This window comes from Stegodyphus dumicola, chromosome 8, assembly GCF_044657685.1.
Source record: "Stegodyphus dumicola isolate Sdum_Otavi_A_Nest chromosome 8, ASM4465768v1".
Lineage (NCBI taxonomy): Eukaryota > Metazoa > Arthropoda > Arachnida > Araneae > Eresidae > Stegodyphus > Stegodyphus dumicola.
In genome coordinates, this window is record NC_140775.1 from 143,455,524 (window position 1) to 143,477,228 (window position 21,705).

Here is a 21,705-nt window from a genome sequence, read left to right on the forward strand (position 1 = left end):
AAAAAGTACTTTGTTGTGTCTTAAAACATGATTACTGATCATGACTGATATTCAAGTTTTTTTATTTCATCTATTAAAAAAAAAAAAAAAAAAAAAATCTGAAGTCCTGGTTGGCACAATAGAAAGTTTTACTGTGTTTGAATACAACTATTTATTGAATGCCAGTAAACATAACTCAATCTTTTGTAACTTCATCATCATCTAACTGTAATGTATTTTTTGTTACTTGAATTAGGGATTATAGATAGGAACTAAGTAAATATAATTTTTTTTAGGGTATAATGATCAGTACATTTATTTCTGAATGGCAAGTAATGGACACAAGATAAATTAAATTTTTGGAAGCTTTTAAAATATAAGCTATTTAGATATAATTATTTATATAGTGTATATTTATTAAATATTCATTTGCATTCAAAGGTACAAATTTTAATATTATAAATACATTATCTCTGCTAGAAGAAATTATAAAATACCCTTTCCTTTTAGTTCACAAATATCACAAGGAAAAGTATTAACATGATATATAATATTCTAACTATCTTGCTTTTCTGAAAATCCCAGTTTATCCCAGTCTTCACGAGCCATTAAGTTCCTGGAACAGAAAATATTTATTGTAAATACTGAGTATTGAACACAAAGGTAAAAATTCTACTGTAATGTATTCTATTTGGAATAAGCATACAGTTTCCAAAAATGATTAATGAGAGTAAAAGAATTATATTTCATATTAATACTGACATTGAAGATAGCAGACAAAATTCTATTTTACTGTCATAATAGATTGAATTAACTTGACTGTATTGCTTCAGAGCTATTGGATGCCAGTGGCCAAGCCTTTATTGAATACTGATTCATCCAGGGTCAATTCCCAGGAAAGATGGCCACACGATTTTTCTATGCATTCCGAGAATGTGAACCAGTTTCTCTTTGACCACTGATGTTGATTTTATGAAATGTACTTTGTTCATGTTTTTTTTTTTTTTTTTTTTCAGTCTTTGTTTTGAACTCGGAAATATTTCCATCTGTGAACAGACAAATTGTCCACTGTCAGCAATTCATAAACCTTTAACTCTCACTTTTCATATTTTTTCTCTTATAGTCATGCATTTCTATTAAATCTCAACATACAAGTTACCATTATTAAAATCTTTGTATAATTCAAAATATATGATGACATTCAGAAGTTTGTATTGCTATTACAATTTAATGATGTACAGTTCCCCCCCCTGCATTTAATTCTTCATCTGCAAAAGGATTGTACTGTGGTCATTCATTTTTCTGCTTTCTTAGCCCTCTGAGTGGAAATAGTTTTTGTATCTGTTGTGAAGACATGTATTTAAACATAATTTATTAGTTAAATTTGTAAATTTTAGTCTTCATTATCATAAACTTACATTTATTAAAATGACACTTACATTATGAAATAAAGTACAAAAGCAAAATATCATAAATTGCAAGTTTATATATACCAAGTGAGAAAAAATCTCTCGACTGAATAAAACCATTCATGCTGCTCAGAGGGTTAACCAATATGTCTCTTCTCACAATCATAGCTTCTAACACCCTTCAAGAGTAAATTGGCAGGATTTCTTACACTTGAAATATAATGCCAATCTTCAGTTCTGGTTAAATCTTGAATTTCTTTTATTCTGTTATGGACAAAAGTACCGCATATTTCCTTTTTCTTAATCCAAGATAAGACTGTTGATGAATCAGTCCAATAATATTCTTCTTCGATTTCACTCCATATATTTTTCTTAACAAAAGAGGCTAATCTATCTCTAATAAGCAAGCCAGTAATTAAAAGATTGGTAATTTTTGCAAAATGAAATACAGGATGATCTTTTTTAAAGTGACAGTGTTTGAAGGGCCCTGTAGCGCGATCTAATAGCCGAAATGGCACCAAACTTGGTATTTAGAATAATCAAGACACGGGAAAAAGGATTTCGTGAAAAAAAATGTAGTTCCAAAAATCGCCACTAGGGAATTTTGTACTGCTGCTGTAGCTTACAATAATGATAATTAGCATAAAACACGGGTATAAAAGAAAAATGCAAATGTTGTGTGATGACAGCGCCAGTAATAGCGGCTATAAAAGCAAGTAGTAGACAGCTCCGACAAATAATCTCAGCTGAAGTAAACGAGCTCCAGTGGACATGCCTCTCACGTTACTGGAACGTGCGTTACTGGCGAAGCTGTGTTAGATGAATCAATGTAATGCATCCGCAGCTCTTTGGGAATTTCGAACCAGAAAAAAATTAGGGCCTTTATCGCTGAATGGTCTTAGGAAAATTATTAAGAAGTTCGAAGAAACAGGATCACTGACCATTTGCGCTGAGAGAGGACGTAAACCAGTATCAGAAGATGTAATAAATAATGTGGCAACTGCAATTGCATTGCGCCTGGGGTCTAGCTCGACAATTGAACATGAATTATTCCACGGTATGGAGAGTTTTGCGGCGTGTTATTGGATTTTACGCCTACAAAATCAGCCGCTTTCACGAACTGAAACCAAGTGTTTATGATAAGCGAGTGATACAGTCAGAAGTCTTTAATCTGGACTCGTCGGGACTTCGGTGATTCTGGATTATAGATCATCTGTTTAAATCTGGTCAGATGACATGCAGAAATTATAAAATTAAAAATATGAAACCATAATTTATGAAATAAAGAGCAATTATGATCTAAAGGGTATCAAAATTTACAAAAAAAAAAGCTTAATATTTATTTGTTTACTTTATTAAACATTTCTTTCAACACATGCATGTGTAAAGCATACATTACGCATAGTCGAAATTAGAAAATTGCAACCAGAAAACTATTTTATGTGTATTCGTGATATTTATAATGACGAGGAATTTGATTTAAATCAAAGACGGAGTACATCGAGATGAAATACTGCATTTAGTAAGGAATTATAAGCAGAATAAAATAAAAACATCTGCCCTGAGGATAAGGATAGTGCTGACAGATCAACTTCCAGTTCATTGCGCGCCACGGTGTTTCCCCTCCCCGGCAGAGCAGTGTGAAATTGATAAACAGATTTTGGAACGGTTAGAGAAACAAATCACCTCTCTGTCACTTTCTTCATGCCTTTATCCATTTTTTGCAGCAATTCCACTTTTTGTTTGATGGACATCGAAACATGCTTTCGCTTCGTAGATCCTTTGGCAGCTCCAGAATCGGAAACTCTTTTTGACATAATCGAAAGTTCAAGCTTACTTTTTATAAAATTGCTCTAACAGTCTGCAAAAAATAATAAGCCTGATCCAATTAGATTAAGGAACAACAAAATCTGAAATAACGCAACTGAAATAGATAATTAGATAATTTTAGCTTAGCTTATACTGTCGGTTATACATTAAACGAGCATGCGTAAAGGTATAATGCGCATGCTTAAATGCATTTACGCATGCGCATTATACCTTTACGCATGCGCATTATGCATTTACGCATGCGCAGAAAGTTTGTAGCTTTGATGTCCGGATTATAGATCATTCCAGATTATGGACGTCCGGGTTAAAGACTTTTGACTGTATAATGCAATCATTTAAATCAAAATTTTATGCAGCATGGAATCCACTTTGTTCTTCCTAAATTTCTTAATAATGATTAGTATGAATAGTTTTTAGGTAATTTAATTTTCTTTTAATACATTTCTGAAGCTAAAATATAATAATATATAACAGTACTCACTTATCCATTCTACACTGAAGGTAATCTTTTGCTAAAGATCTACATACAATATTAGAGTTGTCTTTTTGGTTCAAACATAATAAGTACTTCAGCATTTGTTTTTTACATTCTCCTAAAAAAAAAAAAAAAAAAAAAAAAACACCTTGAAATATGTTAATAACTTCATGCAAACAAAAAAGAATGCATTTTATTTTTTCTTTTAATTTTATAATAACATTATATGCTTACAGTAGTCTACAAGATCACATTGCCTGATTCGGATTTGTGTATCTTATACGTAAATATAAATACAGAAATTTTAAATTTTGAGATGAGATCAATAAAAGGAACTCCTCATAAATAAGGAAAAAATCCATAATTTATTTTCTCTTACAATTATATCTTTTTAAAATCACTACACAGAAAAACAGTTGCTTAACGCTTTATTTTTTATTAGATGTAGACATTATAAACAGCTATAGCAAAATCTAATTTAAGGATTGAATATGACTGCATACTTGCCAACCTATGACACTCAGAAATCAGGAGATTTTTTTAAGAAATCGGGAGATTTTTCACAATGTTAAAACGACTTTTTAAATGAGGAAAATGTAGTTTTTAATAATGAATTAACTTTAAATAGTAACTAATTCCTAAATGCAAGCAACACAAAAATACCTTACACATAAAAAACATTTTTATTACTTACATCGTTTAAGAAAACAAAACAAACAAACAAAAAACACCTTTAATCAGTTTTCGTACAAATGGTATAAACAGTGGCAGATTTTGTTTTCTTTAAGAAAGAAACTTCATAATTTTGTTCATAGCAATTGCCACGTAGGCCTGCTTTCACTAATAAAAGTTTTCTAATGTGTCATCACTAATATTAGATCTAAATTTAGTCCTCGTTTTCGCAACAACACTGAAAATCCTCTCACACTCTGCATTACTATGGGGAACTGTGAAGATGGCCAACATAATTCTAGACAGTTCACTATATTTTAAAATTCCATCAGCATCTTTCAGTTTTCCAATTAAACTCCACTGGGTGTCAATCCTAGCTGATTTTATAACTTCATCCAAGTTTTCTAATTGTAAACTGCTGTTATGCAGCTGTTGGACCTGTTTCAATTTTTCCTCCTTTTTAGAACTCCTTTCAAGACAATAATAAATATCAACAATGTGTTCATCCACATTTATTGGTAAAGAAGCTACTCCTTCTTCAGCTGCTAAATTTAAGAAATGACAGGTGCACATCATAATCTGCAAATCTGAATTTTCCTTTCTGAAGATGCCTGCAACACCAGTCTTTAAGCCTACCAATATTGGTGCATTATCGGCACCAAGACTGCACTCAATTTCTGAAGACTCTGGATTAAAAAAAAGAAACAACAATTGGATACAGTTTTGAATCAGTATTATTGTTTCCATCCGTAGAGAGGCAGAACGGAGCTGTTTTAATGCAATCAATAACTGAAGATTTATTTTTCAAATCCATTTCTTTAACAATTGCACCTCTTTTGGTTCCTGCACTTAAGTATTTCTTAGCGATTTCACTATCGGGAAACATTTTTTTTAATAAAGCTGCAGCGTGATCTGATGCATTCAGTGGAAGGTTGTGCTCCAGTAAAAAGGCAGAGAACAGACATTCTGCATTAATAACTTTTTGGTCCTTTGTTTCCGAAGAAAAATTTAATTTTTCGTTTTTTTTTTTTCAAAACAACTCACGTTGCCCTTGTGTTTTTGAGTACGCACATGTTTGAGAACATCCGCCCTTCCACCATGCAAAATCGAAAAATCGCAACGAAAGGCGGTACACATCGCAAATTTATTACATTTCCTTGAGGAAATAATGGAAGGAAAGTCAACTGTCTACGATTTTTGAAACGTACACGAGAATTTCACCTTTCTCGCAGACATAACAAAAGCTGATAATTTCTAAAACTATTTCTGAAGGCACGTGTACTCAAACAACTCAGGACAAAATGACCGAAATAACTAAAGAACATCCAAATAGCAGCTTGTTTTGTCATCATTGGCTAATATATGCCAGATGACACGTAGTGGATCACGATGCCCATTGGAAAACTGGAGAAGGCCGTTTCTGGATACGTATATGCTCTCACTCACAAAGCAGAAGTTATCTAATTCGCAAGGTTTTGTTTTAGATATAATATAGAGAAAATTCATTTGTTTCGGACGTTCAAAATCACTTTTTTTTGTTCATATAACAAAGTATTAAGACAAGTTCCATAAAAATCGTCAGAAATTTTAAGAATAAGAAAAAGTCGGGAGAAATATATTGTAAATCGGGTTGGCGGGAGAGCGATCGAAAATCGGGAGTCTCCCGCCTAAATCGGGAGAGTTGGCAAGTCTGTGACTGGATTGTTCAGTTATGACAAAGTTTTATATGAGAAATTTATTATTTAAAAACATAATGTTTACATTTATGTAATATCTGTAATTACATTTATTATTACATATATTACATATGAGAAAAAACACAAAACAGACTTTGAAAGCCACATGGGTAGGACACACTTGGTAAAAAATTAAAAAAAAAAAAAAAAAAAAAAAAAAAAAAAAAAAAAGAGAGAGAGAGAGAGAGAGAGAAGAAGCAAAATCATAAAAGAATTTCTATAACAACATAAACAATATAGACTTGAATAGAATTTGAAAGTATGTATATTTCTGAAATTTCATTACACTGTACAGTCATTAGGTTATTTTTGAAGCAAGACTACTTGAAAAATGAGCAATGCCCTCACTGGAACTTGAACGAGGATCTCTCGAATACGTGCCGAACCCTTTTAAAGGGCAAATGGGGATTCGGTGACCCAACTGCCAAATCCTGGTGGTAAAGAATCATCATCCACCACTTTGTCAGTTCGGGTGCCACCATAGGTACATTAAGTGATTTTGAAACAGGAGAGGTGAAAAATATGCAGTGCCCTTGCTGAAACTCGAACCTAGACCTCTCGAATACAAGCTAAGTATGCTACCCGTTACACTATGAAGGTATGCAGAAAGGAGAGAGAAAATACCTTATAACACTTTTTAAAAGTTCTTTTTTACTCAGTTCTATATTAAAATAAATAGAACATCACATTTGACTGCATGGAATAAAATTTTAAATTCCATTTAAAGCATTAACTAAACATGTCTGATGTCATTTCATTTCACAAATCTTGGTCAAAATTCATCACATCAAAACACCAAATATAAATATTGCAATATGAGATTTTATTTCGAAGACAATTAGTATTCTTCAATTATTCTGTTTTAAATACTCAAATTATTTTCATCCCATAAGGTTATATGAATCTTTTCAGATTTTGGAAATCAATATGTCAGATGAGTAGTTTTTATCTTTCTCCCCCCTTTTTTAAAATTCTTTGTACAAAGTAAGAAGAATGTTTTGTAATCGCAAAAAATTTTGGTTATCATATTTCAACAGAAATATTCATTTTGACCATTTCTGAACCAATTTGGATGATTTTTTTTTTGTGGCATGTTAGTACATTTGGACAGAATAAAGGACTCTTCTTTTCCAAAATGCATTGTAAAATGGACTTTTTAATGATGTCTGTACATCTCAAATAACTAAAAAATTATTAGTCATAGAATATTGAAATTTTGTATATGGGACTGCTATAATATCTACTTGCACAGCTTGCTTTTTTATTGCAGTTACCAAATGTATATATACATACATTTGGTGTGTGTATATATATAGGGGTTGGACAAAAATATGGAAACACCTTTAAAAAAACATGTTTCTTTGTTTAATATGGTGTAGGAAACCCATTGGCATCCAAAACAGCTTGCAGACTTCTCGGAATGAATAAATACAGTTCCTGTATGTTTGCCAAGGGAATATTATACCATTCTTCCTGGAAAATGGTGGCAAGTTCAGATAACGATGTTGGCGGTGGATAACGAGAACGCACTTTCCGTTCCAATGTAGACCACAAAGGTTCGATAATATTCAGGTCTGGTGACTGTGGTGGCCAGGGGAGATGGGACAACTCATCCTCGTGCTCAGAAAACCAGTCCTGGACAATGTGAGCTGTGTGAACAGGGGCTTTGTCATCTCTGAAGACACCATCACCATCGGGGAACAAAGTTTGTACCATGGGATGAACTTGATTGGCCAAAATGTTCACATAAGTCTTGGCAGTCATGTGCCCTGATACAGTTATCATGGGGCTAGCAGAGAACCACGATATGGCTGCCCAAACCATAACAGAACCCCCGCCATGTTTCACTCTTGGCAACAAACAGTCTGTATTATAGGCTTGAGATGGCGTTCTCCAGCCGTAAACTCGGCCAGAAGAGGGAAACAATGTGAAAGAAGACTCGTCAGACCATATTACTTGCTTCCACTGCTCTATAGTCCAGGCTTTATGACTTAAACACCACCTTTTCCTGTTACGGGCATTAGCATCACTGATGAGTGGCTTCTCAATTGCAGCACGGCCAGCAATTCCCTATTTATGAAGCTCCCTTCTAATTGTTTTGGTACTCACAGGGCTCGGTAACACAACGTTCATTTCAGCAGTAACTTTTGCAGCTGTGGTCTTCTTATTTTTTGTCACAATTGCCCTTAATGATCGTCTGTCACGATCACTCAGGACACACTTTCGTCCGTGCTGATATTTACCAGATGATGTTTTTCCACTTTTCAAATATGCAGAATAAATCTTCGATACAGTACCTCTTGAAACACTAAACACCTCGGCTACCTTGCTTACGGAAGCACCTACCATACGTGCTCCAACAATTTGCCCACGTTCGAAGTCTGTTAACTCTGACATAATGCAATGACAATCTCACATAACAGTACTCCGACAACAAGTGAACTGTTTAGCACATTTACGAAGTTGCATAGGTGGCGTCAGTAGTCAAAAACGTCAGCGCCACCTACATATTTCATTAAAATCAATCTTTCTTTTCAAACATGCATTTCACAAGGTGTTTCCATATTTTTGTCCATCCACTGTATATCCCAATGGGAAATAGCGCTAGCTCTGTGATTTGCAATTTGTTTCTTTTCACCAAGGAATTTCATTTCCAACAACAGTTATCTCAAGTACAATGTTCATATTACTCTAACATTTACAGATACACGGATGATATTATTGCAATCACATAGAATACGATCACTCATACCCTTCACGTTTGAAACTCAATAAAACTAACTTCCAACAAGGAGATATTAATTATCTAGATTTGCAAATTATCATTTTTAAAGATATTAAAATTTATGACAAAAGAAGAGATTTTGATTTCCCTACTATAAAACTAATAACTGGCACACCGATATCTCCAAAAGAGTAATATAGTACAAAGAACATAATTCTGACGTCCATTATCCGGAATGATCTATAATCCGGACCTCAAAGCCACAAACTTACACATGCGCGTAGAGCATTTAAGCATGCGCGCAAGGTGTTTACCCATGCGCACTTCCGATAGTGAAGAAAGTGACAGAGAGGTTATTGAAAACGAAAAAATTTTGATTGACAAGTTAGTCAGTATTCTCGACACAGCAATTACAGGACCAGAATAGTGGAACTTTGTAACTGAACAAGAAATTATGTCTGTTTATAGAATTAAAGAGAAAGTATTAGCACAAAAAATGAAGCAACTTAAACAGCTTACATTGAAAGAAATGTTTAATAAAATAAACAAATAAATATTTTTTTTTTGTAAATTTTGATACCCTTTAGATCATAATAGTTCTTTATTTCATAAATTACGGTTTCATATTTTTAATTGTATAATTTCTGCATGCCATCTTACCAGATTTAAATTGATGATCTATAATTTGGAAAACCCCTAATCCGGAATCGCCAAAGACCCGACGAGTCCTGATTACGGACTTTGTACTGTACTTAATACCATACATACTCAATTCCTTAGAATCAAAAATATTTTCAACAAAGTTGAATACACTGCTGGCAACTGTAAATGCAACACCCTGAAGGAAGCATGCAAATAACATGAAATTTACAACATGCATTAGCAGAGGTGAGATATGCAAATGATTTCAGCGCAGACGCACACCTTTTCAAAGCGCTATTTAAGGCTTGGAGTTTACGACGATTTCAAGTCGACAATTGTGTTTTTCTTGTGGTTAAAAAAAAAAAAAAAAAAAAAAAAAAAAAAAAAAAAAAAATTATGCTTTGTAGTAAACAACAATCACCGTTTGATCAAGTATCAGAGTTCGACAGAGGAAGGATAGTGGCCTACCGAGAGTGTGGATTATCTTTCAGGGAAATTGATAGTCATGTTGGACGAAACCAAACAACTGTAATGCAGATGTGTGACCATTGGATGCAGGAGGGTACGATGGACCGACGTGTTCGATCGCATCCACATCAGTGCACCACTTCACCTGATGACAGGAACATTGTGCGCATGGCAGTGACAGATCACTCAGTCACATCACGAACCATAGCACAGCACATTCAGTCTGTAACACATCATCTAGTGTCTTCGCATACCATTTGACGCCGTTTACAGCAGAGTGGTCTGTCCGCAGGATGTCCATTGCTTCGTCTACCCTTGACGCAGAACCAGAGACGTCTCCACTGCCAATGGTGCGATGAAAGAAGGATGTGGACGGCAGAATGGAATGAAATTGTCTTTACTGACGAGTCATGCTTCTGTCAGCAATACAACGATGGTTGGATTCGAGTCTTGAGACACTGTGGAGGAGAGAATGCTGAACAGCTGTGTTATGCACCACCACACTGGTCCTGCACCAGGTATTATGGTATGGGGCGGTATTGAATATCACTCTCGCACTCCTCTAATATGCATTGCCAGGTACTCCAAACAGACAGCGCTACATCTCCAAAGTCTTGGAGCCAGTTGTCCTTCCTTATCTTCAGGGCTTGCCCACAGCCATATTTCAACAGGATAATGTGAGACCACACGTGGCACACATTGTCAAAGGGTTCTTCATCAATTGCCAAATTGAATTGTTTCCCTGGCTGGCCCGCTCTCCGGATCTTTCGCCGATAGAAAACATGTGGTCCATGGTAGCTGAACGATTGACCCAGATTACATTCCAAGCTGCCACACCAGATCAACTTTGGCAATGTGTGGAAGCTACTTGGTCTGCTGTACCCCAAGACCACATCCAAGGTCTCTTTGAATCAATGCCGAGGCGTGTGGCAGCGGTGATCTCCAACAATGGCGGCTACTCTGGCTTCTGATTCTGGAAGGAACCACATTTCACAGAAGTCTATAAATTGAATCATTTGATACTTCGTCAACATGTTATCTACTAAATAAATTTTGTTGTGATATCTCTTGTCTTTCTTGGTGTTGCAATTTGGGTGGCCAGCAGTGTACTTAAAGAAAAAATCACTAACTTGGTCAAAATTCTCTTAGAGAATAAAACACATCTATTCGAAATTTCTATATCTTTAAAGAAAGCTGGTATTAACTGCTTATTTTTAATTTCTCATCTAAGGAGATATGATAATTATTACTTAAACTTTAATAGGGGTAATAGTTGGATGACTACAACAAGAAATTTAATGTAAATAAGTAAAAAAATCTTATTTATTTAGCCTTTTAATTATTCTTTATACTATCTACTATTTTGTAAATTTAATACTTGGCAAATTTTGCTTTTACTGAAAATATGGCTTCTAGTTTCAAAGACGTATTACAGCCAGATTACGTGAAGACAGTCTTCTACTATTTTGTAAATTTAATAAGTAGCAAATCTTGCTTTTACTTAAAAAAAAAAAAAAAAAAAAAAAAAAAAAAAGGGCTTATAGTTTCAAAGACATATTGTACCCCAATTTTGTGAAAACTTCTTTTATAGCCTATATTTTTCCTTTTCCTCAACTTTGAGCCAGTTCTGTTGTGTCTGTATGTCGCCAACCGGTGGTCCGTGAAACTTTTTTATGGTCCACAGAAAAATTGACACATAATTTATATTTTTTATGAAGATTTAGTTTAAAAAATGACGAGTAACAAAACCTATTATGGAATACGGATTATACTTTTTTTTTTTTTTTTTTTTTTTAAATTTTAGCTAATACTTTTAGCAAAATTCCTTCTGAATTTAGCGATTTTTTAGCTACTTTTGCAGGTGTATCTAGCGACATTTGAAAGTGAAAGTTGGCATCCATGGATATGCTGCTATTATTAGTAATAGTGTGAACCAGAATTCTCTTTCCTTTTGAATTACAAACATATGCTATTGTAGTTGTTAATAACATAGTTTTCTCCCTGTCAATACACAACTTGACGGATTTTTACGATAACCAACTGCATTCTTGTTTATAATTGCATCACTGGAAGTTTCGTCTAACTGTTGATCGATAGTGCCATTGCTGACTAAGCGATGATTATTATGTTTACAGTAATTAAAAATTGGTGGCATAACACTTTCAGTTTATTGATATTGCTTTGTGTTTGCCGGTTTGTTCTTGCTTTTCGTGAAGTTCCTTTTCAGTGATATGGAAATGTGAAGCTTTCTGTACAAGAAGGTAAGATTTTTGTACTTTTCATTCAAGTTTTCAATGTGAAAGAAATATGTGTATCAGTGAGATGTTAATAATGTTTTAATTGTTATTATTAAATATAACACTAAAAATATACAATACTTAAATTTTTCATTTTTTAAAAATAATTACTATATAACCTTTAATGGGTGCATTTCACATTAATAAAATAAAAGTTTGCTGATTATTATTGTATAAATGTATTTATCTTTTTTTTTTCTTTAAATTCATATTAGTGGTTTCCAAATATAAAATTAAATATGTAGTGGTCCATGAAGTTCTAAGGGTTGACGACCGCTGGTTTATTTGACAATTTTGTTTAAAGTATAATTGTTTTGCTCTTTATTTGTAACTGCTTTTGTACTTTGGATTTGCATATAATGGTTATAGACCAATTTGTTTTTTTGAATGGTCAATTTGCATGATGTAAAGTTTTATGGTTTTTCTGAGTAGTCAATTTGACCCAATGTAATGTTTTAGTCTTTTTCCCTAGTGTTTCGAAAGCGTGTAGAGAAAATTCTGGTACATTCGAGATTTGACTTTTTGGTTTTATAGAATTGAATCTTTTTTCAGTTTTTAATTTCAAATAAACCAGGAGAACGAAACATGTTTTAGAAATATATTAATCGACTTTTATGAAGCTTTAATTCATTTTTCCTTGAGGAGTTCTACATTGGAGTTTCAGTAAAAAGAGATTAATTTTTATATTTTTGTATATTTTTCCTATTAAATTTTTATTTTTTGAGTTTGTTCTACTATGAATTCTCATTTTAATGTGTTTAAATTTTATGTTAAACCTCTTATACACGGTTGCAATTATTAATATTGTTGAAGAATTGCCTTGCTTTGATTCCAATTTTATATTAAATTCAGATGCTTTAAGTTTATAGTACTTCAATCCCCCCACTATAGTGCAGGACAGGTTAAAAAAATTTTGCTTTTATTTTTTAGCCTATTATGTTTCTTTATATATATATATATATTTATTTATATATATATATAAGTAAATTTAAACCGCAATAAATTGCCTAATACTTGTGAAAAAGCTGCAAAGTTATAAAATAATTATTTATTTACTAATGGATTATTTAGTATATTATCTCCTTTGATAAAGGTAGTTAGAATTCTATTGAAATTAAGTAACTTATAAGCATATTTAAAAATTGAATCTTGAAAAAATTTTTTAAAATGGAAACTTTTAAAAAAGGTATAATTAAAAGTGAAAACGTAATCAATAAACCAAGTAATTATCTTCATTCATTGAAAATTGACTTTTCAAGAGGAACAAATCAACTTCTGATCAATTAACAGTACAGTCAAAAGTCATTCATTCAGACACCCATAATCCGGACCACAAAGCTACAAACTTTCTGCGCATGCGTGGCGTAAGACCTTTACGGCTGCGAATATGCGTGTGCGCGCATGCATAAAATACGTTTACGCATGTGCGTTTAATGTATAAGCTAAGCTAAAATTATCTAATTCAGTTAATGTTGCAGATTGCGTTGTTCCTTAATCTTTGAATTGGATCCGGCTTATTATTTTTTGCAGACTGTTAGAGCAATTTTATAAAAGTAAGCTTGAACTTTCGATTATGTCAAACAGAATTTCCGATATATATTTACTAATATATAAAGGATGTACAAAGCAAAAGTATATTTCGAAGTCCATTAAACAAAAGTGGAATTGCTGCAAAAAATTACCTAATCATTTTGAAACCTGTTTATCAATTTTACACTGCTCTGGGAGGGTGGGGGGGGGTAAACGCTGCAGCACCTAATGGATTGGAAGTTGATCTGTCAGCACTATCCTTATCTTCAGGGCAGATGTTTTCAACGCCGCGGCACGCATTGAATTGGAAGTTGACCTGTCAGCACTATCCTTATCTTCAGGGCAGATGTTTTCATTTTATTTGACTTATAATTCCTTACTAAATGTAGTATTTCATCTCGATGTATTTCGTCTTTGATATGATTTAAATCAAATTTCTCGTCATTATAATTTGCTTCCGATAGTGAAGAAAGTGACACAGAGGTTATTGAAAATGAAAAAATTTCAATTGACAAATTAGTCGGTGTTCTCGACACAGCAATTATAGGACTTGAACAGCGGAACTTTGTAACTGAACAAGAAATTATGTCTGTTTATAGAATTAAAGAGAAAATATTATCACATAAAACAAAGCAACTTAAACAACTTACATTGAAAGAAATGTTTAATAAAGTAAACAAATAAATATGAAGTTTTTTTTTTTTTTTTTTTTTGTAAATTTTGATACCTTTCAGATCATAATTGTTCTTTATTTCATAAATTACGGTTTCATATTTTTAATTTTATAATTTCTGCATGCCATCTTATCAGATTTAAACTGATGATCTATAATCCGGAATCGGCGAAGTCCCGACGAGTCTGGATTAACGACTTTTGACTATAATTAATAAATGTAGAGGTATTTCATCTTTTTCTCAAGTAAGAATTATTATGCCAAAAATTTTTTTAGTAAGAAGAGTTTAAGTGAGATGAAGCGCTGTAGAGACTTTAGTAAGAAAATGGCTGTTCTGTCAAGTTTTAAAATAAATTTTTAAAATTGTGATATATTATTGTAAGAGTGAGTTGTATCTTCTTACCTGAGTAAAATGTCTTCTGACACCTTCACTTTCAATTATATTAACACTATGTAAACTTTGTGAAATTTTTTTAGTAAGATGAGTATATATATATATATGTGTGTGTGTGTGTGATAAAAACTTGGAGTGTAAGCTGCAATGGATTGATGATGGTTCTCTGCATTATAACTTGGAGTGATTTTACTACATAATTGTAAAGATTGACACTTGAAGGAGAGATTTGTAGACAGACATAATCGAACTGAACATAATCTTTATCGCTGGACATGAACTAATAATCAAAACTATATTTTTATTATACATGATCATGAGCACAATACACACAGCACAATTTTATATAGAGTATCACATTTTAAATAATGTCATACTCAGCAGCACAACAACGCACAGCAAAATGAAACAGTATCCAAGCAGCAACAGAGCTGTAAGTTAACTGTGCATTTATCCAATCTGGCAGTCTGTTAAGAGAATTTTTGTTTAAATTAGAAAGGTTTCAGTTCTTAAGGCCCTTCTATATGTAGTGATTTCCTTGGCTGACTTACCTGGCTGAGAATACTAAGATAGATAGCCTGTCCCCACGGAATGATTTTTTTCATTAGTACAGGAATTCACTCAGCCAATCACTGTGAAAGGAAGTGTTTCTGCCCTCTACAGAGTCACTCTATCTATGATTTGTAAACAAAGTTTACGGTGTTGTCAAATAGTAAAAATAATAGATGACTATTTTACTTTAAATTGCTACTATAGCAACAGCTACAATTTTGAACTTAGCTACTACTGCAAAAGGTGGAAAAAAGAAGAAAACGTGTTTGAACCAGAAACTGGGTCAAACGACAAGAAATTCATGGTTCGTGTAATACCCTGCTTCGGGAGTTGTGTTTTGAAGACACGGTGGAATTTGAAAAGTAGATGCTGTGTGATTTTGATTTTTTGCTAAACTTAGTTTGCAGCAAAATTAAAAAAAAAAAAAAAAATATGCATTTCCTTTGTGTACTCAGTGCACAGATTACTCCATTTCTTTTTAAAAATTTCATTTTCTGGCACTCCTATTTGTGCACTTAAATCTTGAAATAATAAAATAACCATGTTTCTGAAAAAATAAGCATGAGTAATAAGTAGTATGGCCAGTATGAGCGAAAATCATGATAACCAGTATGAGTAAGAAGTAGTAAAGATTACCACATTAAGAAGGCAACAGTGTAATGTAAGTGCAAAAATTTCAAATAAGAAATATTATAAAGGTGCAAAGTCTTAAGTAGCATATTACTGAACATTAAAAAACTAATATCAGCATAATTAAATAACTAATACAGTCTGAAAACTATAATCATATGACTCTATCAGTTAATCAGCTAATAAAATTTAGCAATATTGTATTAAATTGGGCTCTAATTTGTTTACACAAAACTCAACGCAAAACTGAGTTTGTGACTTTCTTTTGGGCTGGTACGTAACTAATAGAGTTTTCACCAGTACATCTAAAACATGTGCCAACGGCCATTCGAAAAATAAAGGTGTTAAAATTCAATAAACATCCCACCCGTTGGCAAAAAAATAAAAAGTGACGGTACTATTCCGTTTTGAGGACCGTAAAAAATTGCCAAACTATTACTGATGCCAGTGCTGCCAAAAATAATTGGGGCAACCCTAATGCAAGAAAGGAAATATAATAGTAATAACTATCTAAATATTATTGTTTTAATTTAGATGAAAGGTGAATTTCATATAATACTTTTTTATTATTATAATTTATATAAAAAAGGCTAAACATAACTGAATGGAAGCATAAGAGTAAATAACTATTTCAGATTATTAATATAATTTATTTAAAAAATAGGCTAAACATAACTCAATATATTCCTAAAATCGCCATTTAACTACCGAGTTATTGCTAAAGCATAATTTCATCTCGTTGGTTATTCAAACATAATTTTCTATAATGAATGATGCCGTTTCTTTGAAAAAATTCTATTTCAGACTTTTCGTGATGGGCAGTTCCCAAATTGTTAAATCCATAGGATATCAAAAAAGGATTTAAAAATTAAACTAGTATTTAAATGGCATCTTAAGAAATATAGAACTATCTAAACTTGCACAATTTGAAATCAGCGTGTATGCTAGATTTGGCGCTCTGTTAAATGGGCACGTTTGCTAGATTTGGCACTTTTACGCATACATTTTCGCTGCAATTTTTACGGTCCTCAAAATGGAATACTACCAAAGTGACTTTTAAGTCATGCAGTTCGAATTTAGTGAAGGAAAAAAGAAATTAAAAAGTCCTTGCAGGTGCAGAAAGTCCAAAATTATGGTGGGGGATTGAACCCATGATCTCAATGTCTGTAGAAAAACCTGCTCTGGTCTTTACTACTGGACTACGATCGGTCATACAGGAGTTGTCAGAAAAGCTATGTACTTCATCACATGATTAACTCCCATTTTCGGCGAAGTCAATGAGTCTCTGCGCTGCTTTAAATCCAGCCCGTAATTTCTCGACTGAAGATTTTGCTTTCTGAATTTTTTCAATAAGTTCAACCATAGTTTCAAGTAGTTTCCAAATATTTCGTCTAGTATCCATGACATGGCATCATTAATAGTTTTTGGAACTTTTCTTAGTTAAAATAATTTTCACCCTGAATAGAAAAAAAATATTTGAATATAGAAAATAATGGGGAAAACAAAGCTTACCAAAATAAGAGAATACCTTAATTTTTTATTTTTAAAATTTACATTACTTGTGTCCTACAACACATTTTCCCTATAGAAATCTATAATTTGAAAAATTTGAGATTTGCTCCAACGAAAAAGAGCCTTGTTTATTATTTATTCCAAAATGAGGAGAAAAGTATGTGATCACTCAAAGCAATCTTATTGGCTAGAGACTCCAGTTTTATCATATGCTATAGAGCAGTGAACACCAGTTCTGAAAACGTGGCAAAGACCATGAATGACTTTTGGTGCATGTGCAGATCCTTCAAGTTGTTGCTCTACCAGAAAGTTGGCTGAGAGAATCGCTTCGCGTAGATGGGCCTCTAGAATTTAGGTTCTGAAATAACTACGTCATCAGCATTGCAAAGGCCATTCAAGATAGACTGATCTACTGAAAGTACTGTGGGTCACATTACTTGCAATAGGGGGTTTCCAAAAATTTAGCAATTTTGATATTTCTTTTAACTTATTATAATAATTTTAAAATTACCAAATATTTTTACATAATGTATCTGAAAATAGATAAGACAATACAGACAAAGAAAAAACGAAAACATTTTGAAGCATTTTTTCAATAATAGAAACATTCATTTTACTTTAAAAATGAAAGTCAATGACCTAAAACTGCAACATCATATTACAGTACAAGTGAAGATATACAGTACAAAAATATAGAAGTGTTTTAAATCATGAAAACTGGCTATGCCATATTAAACAAAAATTAAATTCAGTCAAATAATGAAATCAATCTTTTAAGGCAGTCTCCAGCTCCTATACTTATTATGGAAAATTTTTATACTCATTGTAAAAATAGGAAAATGCAGGAAATTTTGACTCTCGTGTATTTAATTTCAAAATCTGTTATTTTTGATGACATTTTTAACTTGCCAAAAGAAAAATCCAAGAAATTTGACTCTTGTGTATTAATTTCAAAATCTGTTATTTTTAACTTGCCTGGACAGATCGGCTAATTAAGTTAGAATAATTCCAGGAAATAAGTTTAAATGAATTGCAACAAAGAATGTGCATCATTTAATAAGCTGTACAAAGAAGTCATGTGGTATTCACATCATATTTTTTTTTAATCTCATGTTTCCAAAGAATTTTTCTTAAGAATCTTAATGCTTAGAGAAAACAACTGTCATAAATCAGGAAAATCTGAAGTTTTCTTGAAATGAGATTTTCAAGCACAATATTTAGACATTGACAGTAAAAAAACTACTGTATATTTCCATGTATAAGGAGAAAATTTTTGGAACTTTTGTATTCATACTTTTTTTACTCAGCTAAATTACGGGGGTTGGCTTATACTTCTTCTTCTTCATAAGCTCCACAGCCTGTTACAAGCCAAGGCGGTCTCTCTAAGTTTCCTCCACCTGACCTTATTCGGCGCAATAGCCTTCCATCGATTAACTACAATTAACCTTAAATCTTGGCTTATACACCAATCCATTAATCTCACAAAAAACATAGGTACTTTATCGTTAGCTGGGTGCAAGCAATAAACCACTAATCCATTCCCGGTCAACCATTTGCCAGAGTTTGTCTTCTGAATGTGGCAATGGCAGGGTCTGCAAATTGTGTCCAATCACATCCCAAATCTATTCGATTGGTGAGAGATCAGCAGATAATTGTGGCCAGTGAAGCATCTATACATGTTGCAGAGCACATTGCTGATGCGAGCAATGTGTGGTTGGATGTTAGCCTGCTTACAAAGGGCTCTGGACACTCCCTGAAGGTAGGGGTTTATCACCGGCTGCAGCACATCATCCACGTATCAATGGGCTGTCGTAGATCCTGAATATGAACTAGAGGTGACCTGGAATCATACGCAATTGTGCCCCAAACCATGATGCCATGTTGTCGCACGGTGGGGCATTCCACAATTGCTATTGGATTGGACCTGTCTCCACATCAACGTCAAACTCGTACAAGGCGACTATCATTAGGAGTGAAGCGTGACTCATCTGAAAACACGACCTTGTGCCATTCCGTCATCGACATCTCTTGAGCACATACCAATGCAGACATTGGGTTCTCTGATGTGGGGTCAATGGCAGTTTTCTTAACAGATATCCTGAATGCAGGCCATTAACCACCAATCGACAGCAAATGATTCTGATCGATATGGGAACATCTAAGGTATTTTGAACATGCTGCAGAATAGAGGTAGAAGTGGCTCGTGGATGCTGCACTGCTTGTCAGCAGATGCGTCATTCCATGCGTGCTGACGTCACTCTGGCTGCACCAGCACCACTCAAACGTGCCACATTTCTTTGTTCCAACCATTGTCACCACATCCGGTGCATTGTGGACGTGTCCAGATATATGTCAACTGAGATTTGCCATGTGGACCAACCTGCCTTTCTCAGTCCAATCACCATGCCCCTTATAAAATTGTCTGTCTGCTGGAACTGCCTCCGTTGATGATGGCCTGGCATTCTCTGCTATTACACACATCCTCCAAGACAAGAAAAAATTTTCTACAATATTTCCCTAGTAGAAACAACGACCCAAAAATTTTAGTCTGCTGAGTTCTGAATTATCTTTTCTTTAGATCATACAATCCACTTTAAGCTAACCTTGCACCAGCAGTAATACCCACAACTATATCTGCAACATCACAATAAATGGTTTGATCCAGAATATCTATTTTTATCAACATTTCAGGAGTTTCTGCCACTCGCAGTAAATCCCTTTTGACAAATTTTTAGAGAAGTTGACTTAGCATACTATGTTAAGTTGTGCACAGAAAGGGGCACATAGTATTAGCTGCCTGAAATGATGTTAGAAATGGATGTTGAACTCTCACAATTGAAATAAAAAAAAAAGAATTTTGCTAAAAGGAACTTTTCTTTAAGCTTCTCTTGGCCATTCAACTGACACAATCTTTGGCAGTTTGGATGATCTATTCTATTATATCAGATGATATATTCCTTTTATATATTTTTCACATGAAGAAAATATCAGTGGCTCTTTCAGTGACAGGTATGTTTTCACACCATCTTACTTCACGAAATTTTCGTGGAAAACTTGTATAATTTTTACGGCAATATGATCTGCTTACTGAGCAGGACTACCTTTAAATACTCTATGCATGTTTTTAAATAATGCACTGCACTTGGATTCCAGCCAGTAGTTCTATGCCCACCTCTGAAGGCAATGGCAACGATATAGGACCCAATATTTAATAAGTAAAAAATTTTATTATTTGCTAATTTTTTTTCAGTCCTCTGAAGAATTTACGATGCCATTTGGTGCATCCAAGGACACCTGGAAAATTTTTTTTATCTAGCTTTGAGGTTCCCTCAATAAACTTGAGGTAACTTGTGGTCACTTTCTCAATATTGTACCAAAAACCTAACAAAAAGATCCATTTGACCTTTATGGACAATTCCATTTCAAGCGTCATCGAAGCATATTATGAATAAGGTTTTCTCATCAGAAATGAGCATATTTTGTACATTGAGCTATACCAAACTATGTTAAATATGAGATTTTTCATGCATCAGAAATGAGCATTTTTCTAAGTATGAAGCTATACCAAATGACACTAAATATGAGGTTTTTGTATGTCTCAGGTTCTAAGCTTTAGCTTTATTGCTGTTATCAAACATTTTCTGAAACAGAAGAGCAGCATCATTAAAAACATTAAAAGAAATGGGTGGAAAAACAAGTTTCATAGCCCACAGTAATGCCACAACTAAAACTTTATCCTTAGCTACAAATTAGTGTTTAAATTTGATGATTCAGCAAGTGGTGCCTGAGACTGTGTATTTCAGAACTATTTTTATTTGTGAAGATTTTTTTTTTTTTTCATTTTCTAAGTTTGTAGAAAAGACTTTTCTTATACTTTACACTGTTAATGTGGCTTGTGATTGCTTTCCTTCCCACGTTACTAAGCATATTTTTTTTGGCAAAGCTTGCATGTTGCCATGTCAGGAGCTCCTTCAATAAGTTGCAACCATTGACACCATTGAGGATTGAGATTAAAATCTGCCCAATCCGGATTAAAAAATGTCTTTTTTGCCAACATTTTATAGCTAAAGAAAGCTATTAACCACTTGTGCTAAAAAGACGTGTCATGCATGTTGAGATGCTTGTCTCAAACCGCGTGCAAAAATGAAAATAACGTTGTGCACACGTCACCTAACAACGAG

At 33.4% G+C, this 21,705-nt stretch overlaps 1 protein-coding gene across 2 annotated transcripts in view; it reads right to left on the minus strand.

Moving 5' to 3' along the window:
• Nucleotides 1–374: 374 nt before the first annotated feature.
• Nucleotides 375–21,705, minus strand: part of LOC118181908 (cytochrome c oxidase assembly protein COX19) — a 28,635-nt gene continuing 7,304 nt past the window's right edge. For both annotated transcript variants that reach the window (XM_035351142.2, XM_035351143.2), the window contains exons 3-4: nucleotides 3,700–3,811; nucleotides 375–595 (exon numbers count right to left, since the gene is read on the minus strand). In XM_035351142.2, coding sequence (XP_035207033.1) covers nucleotides 535–595; nucleotides 3,700–3,811 — 173 coding nt within the window. In that variant the 3' untranslated portion in view covers nucleotides 375–534. The remainder of the gene's footprint in view (nucleotides 596–3,699; nucleotides 3,812–21,705) is intronic.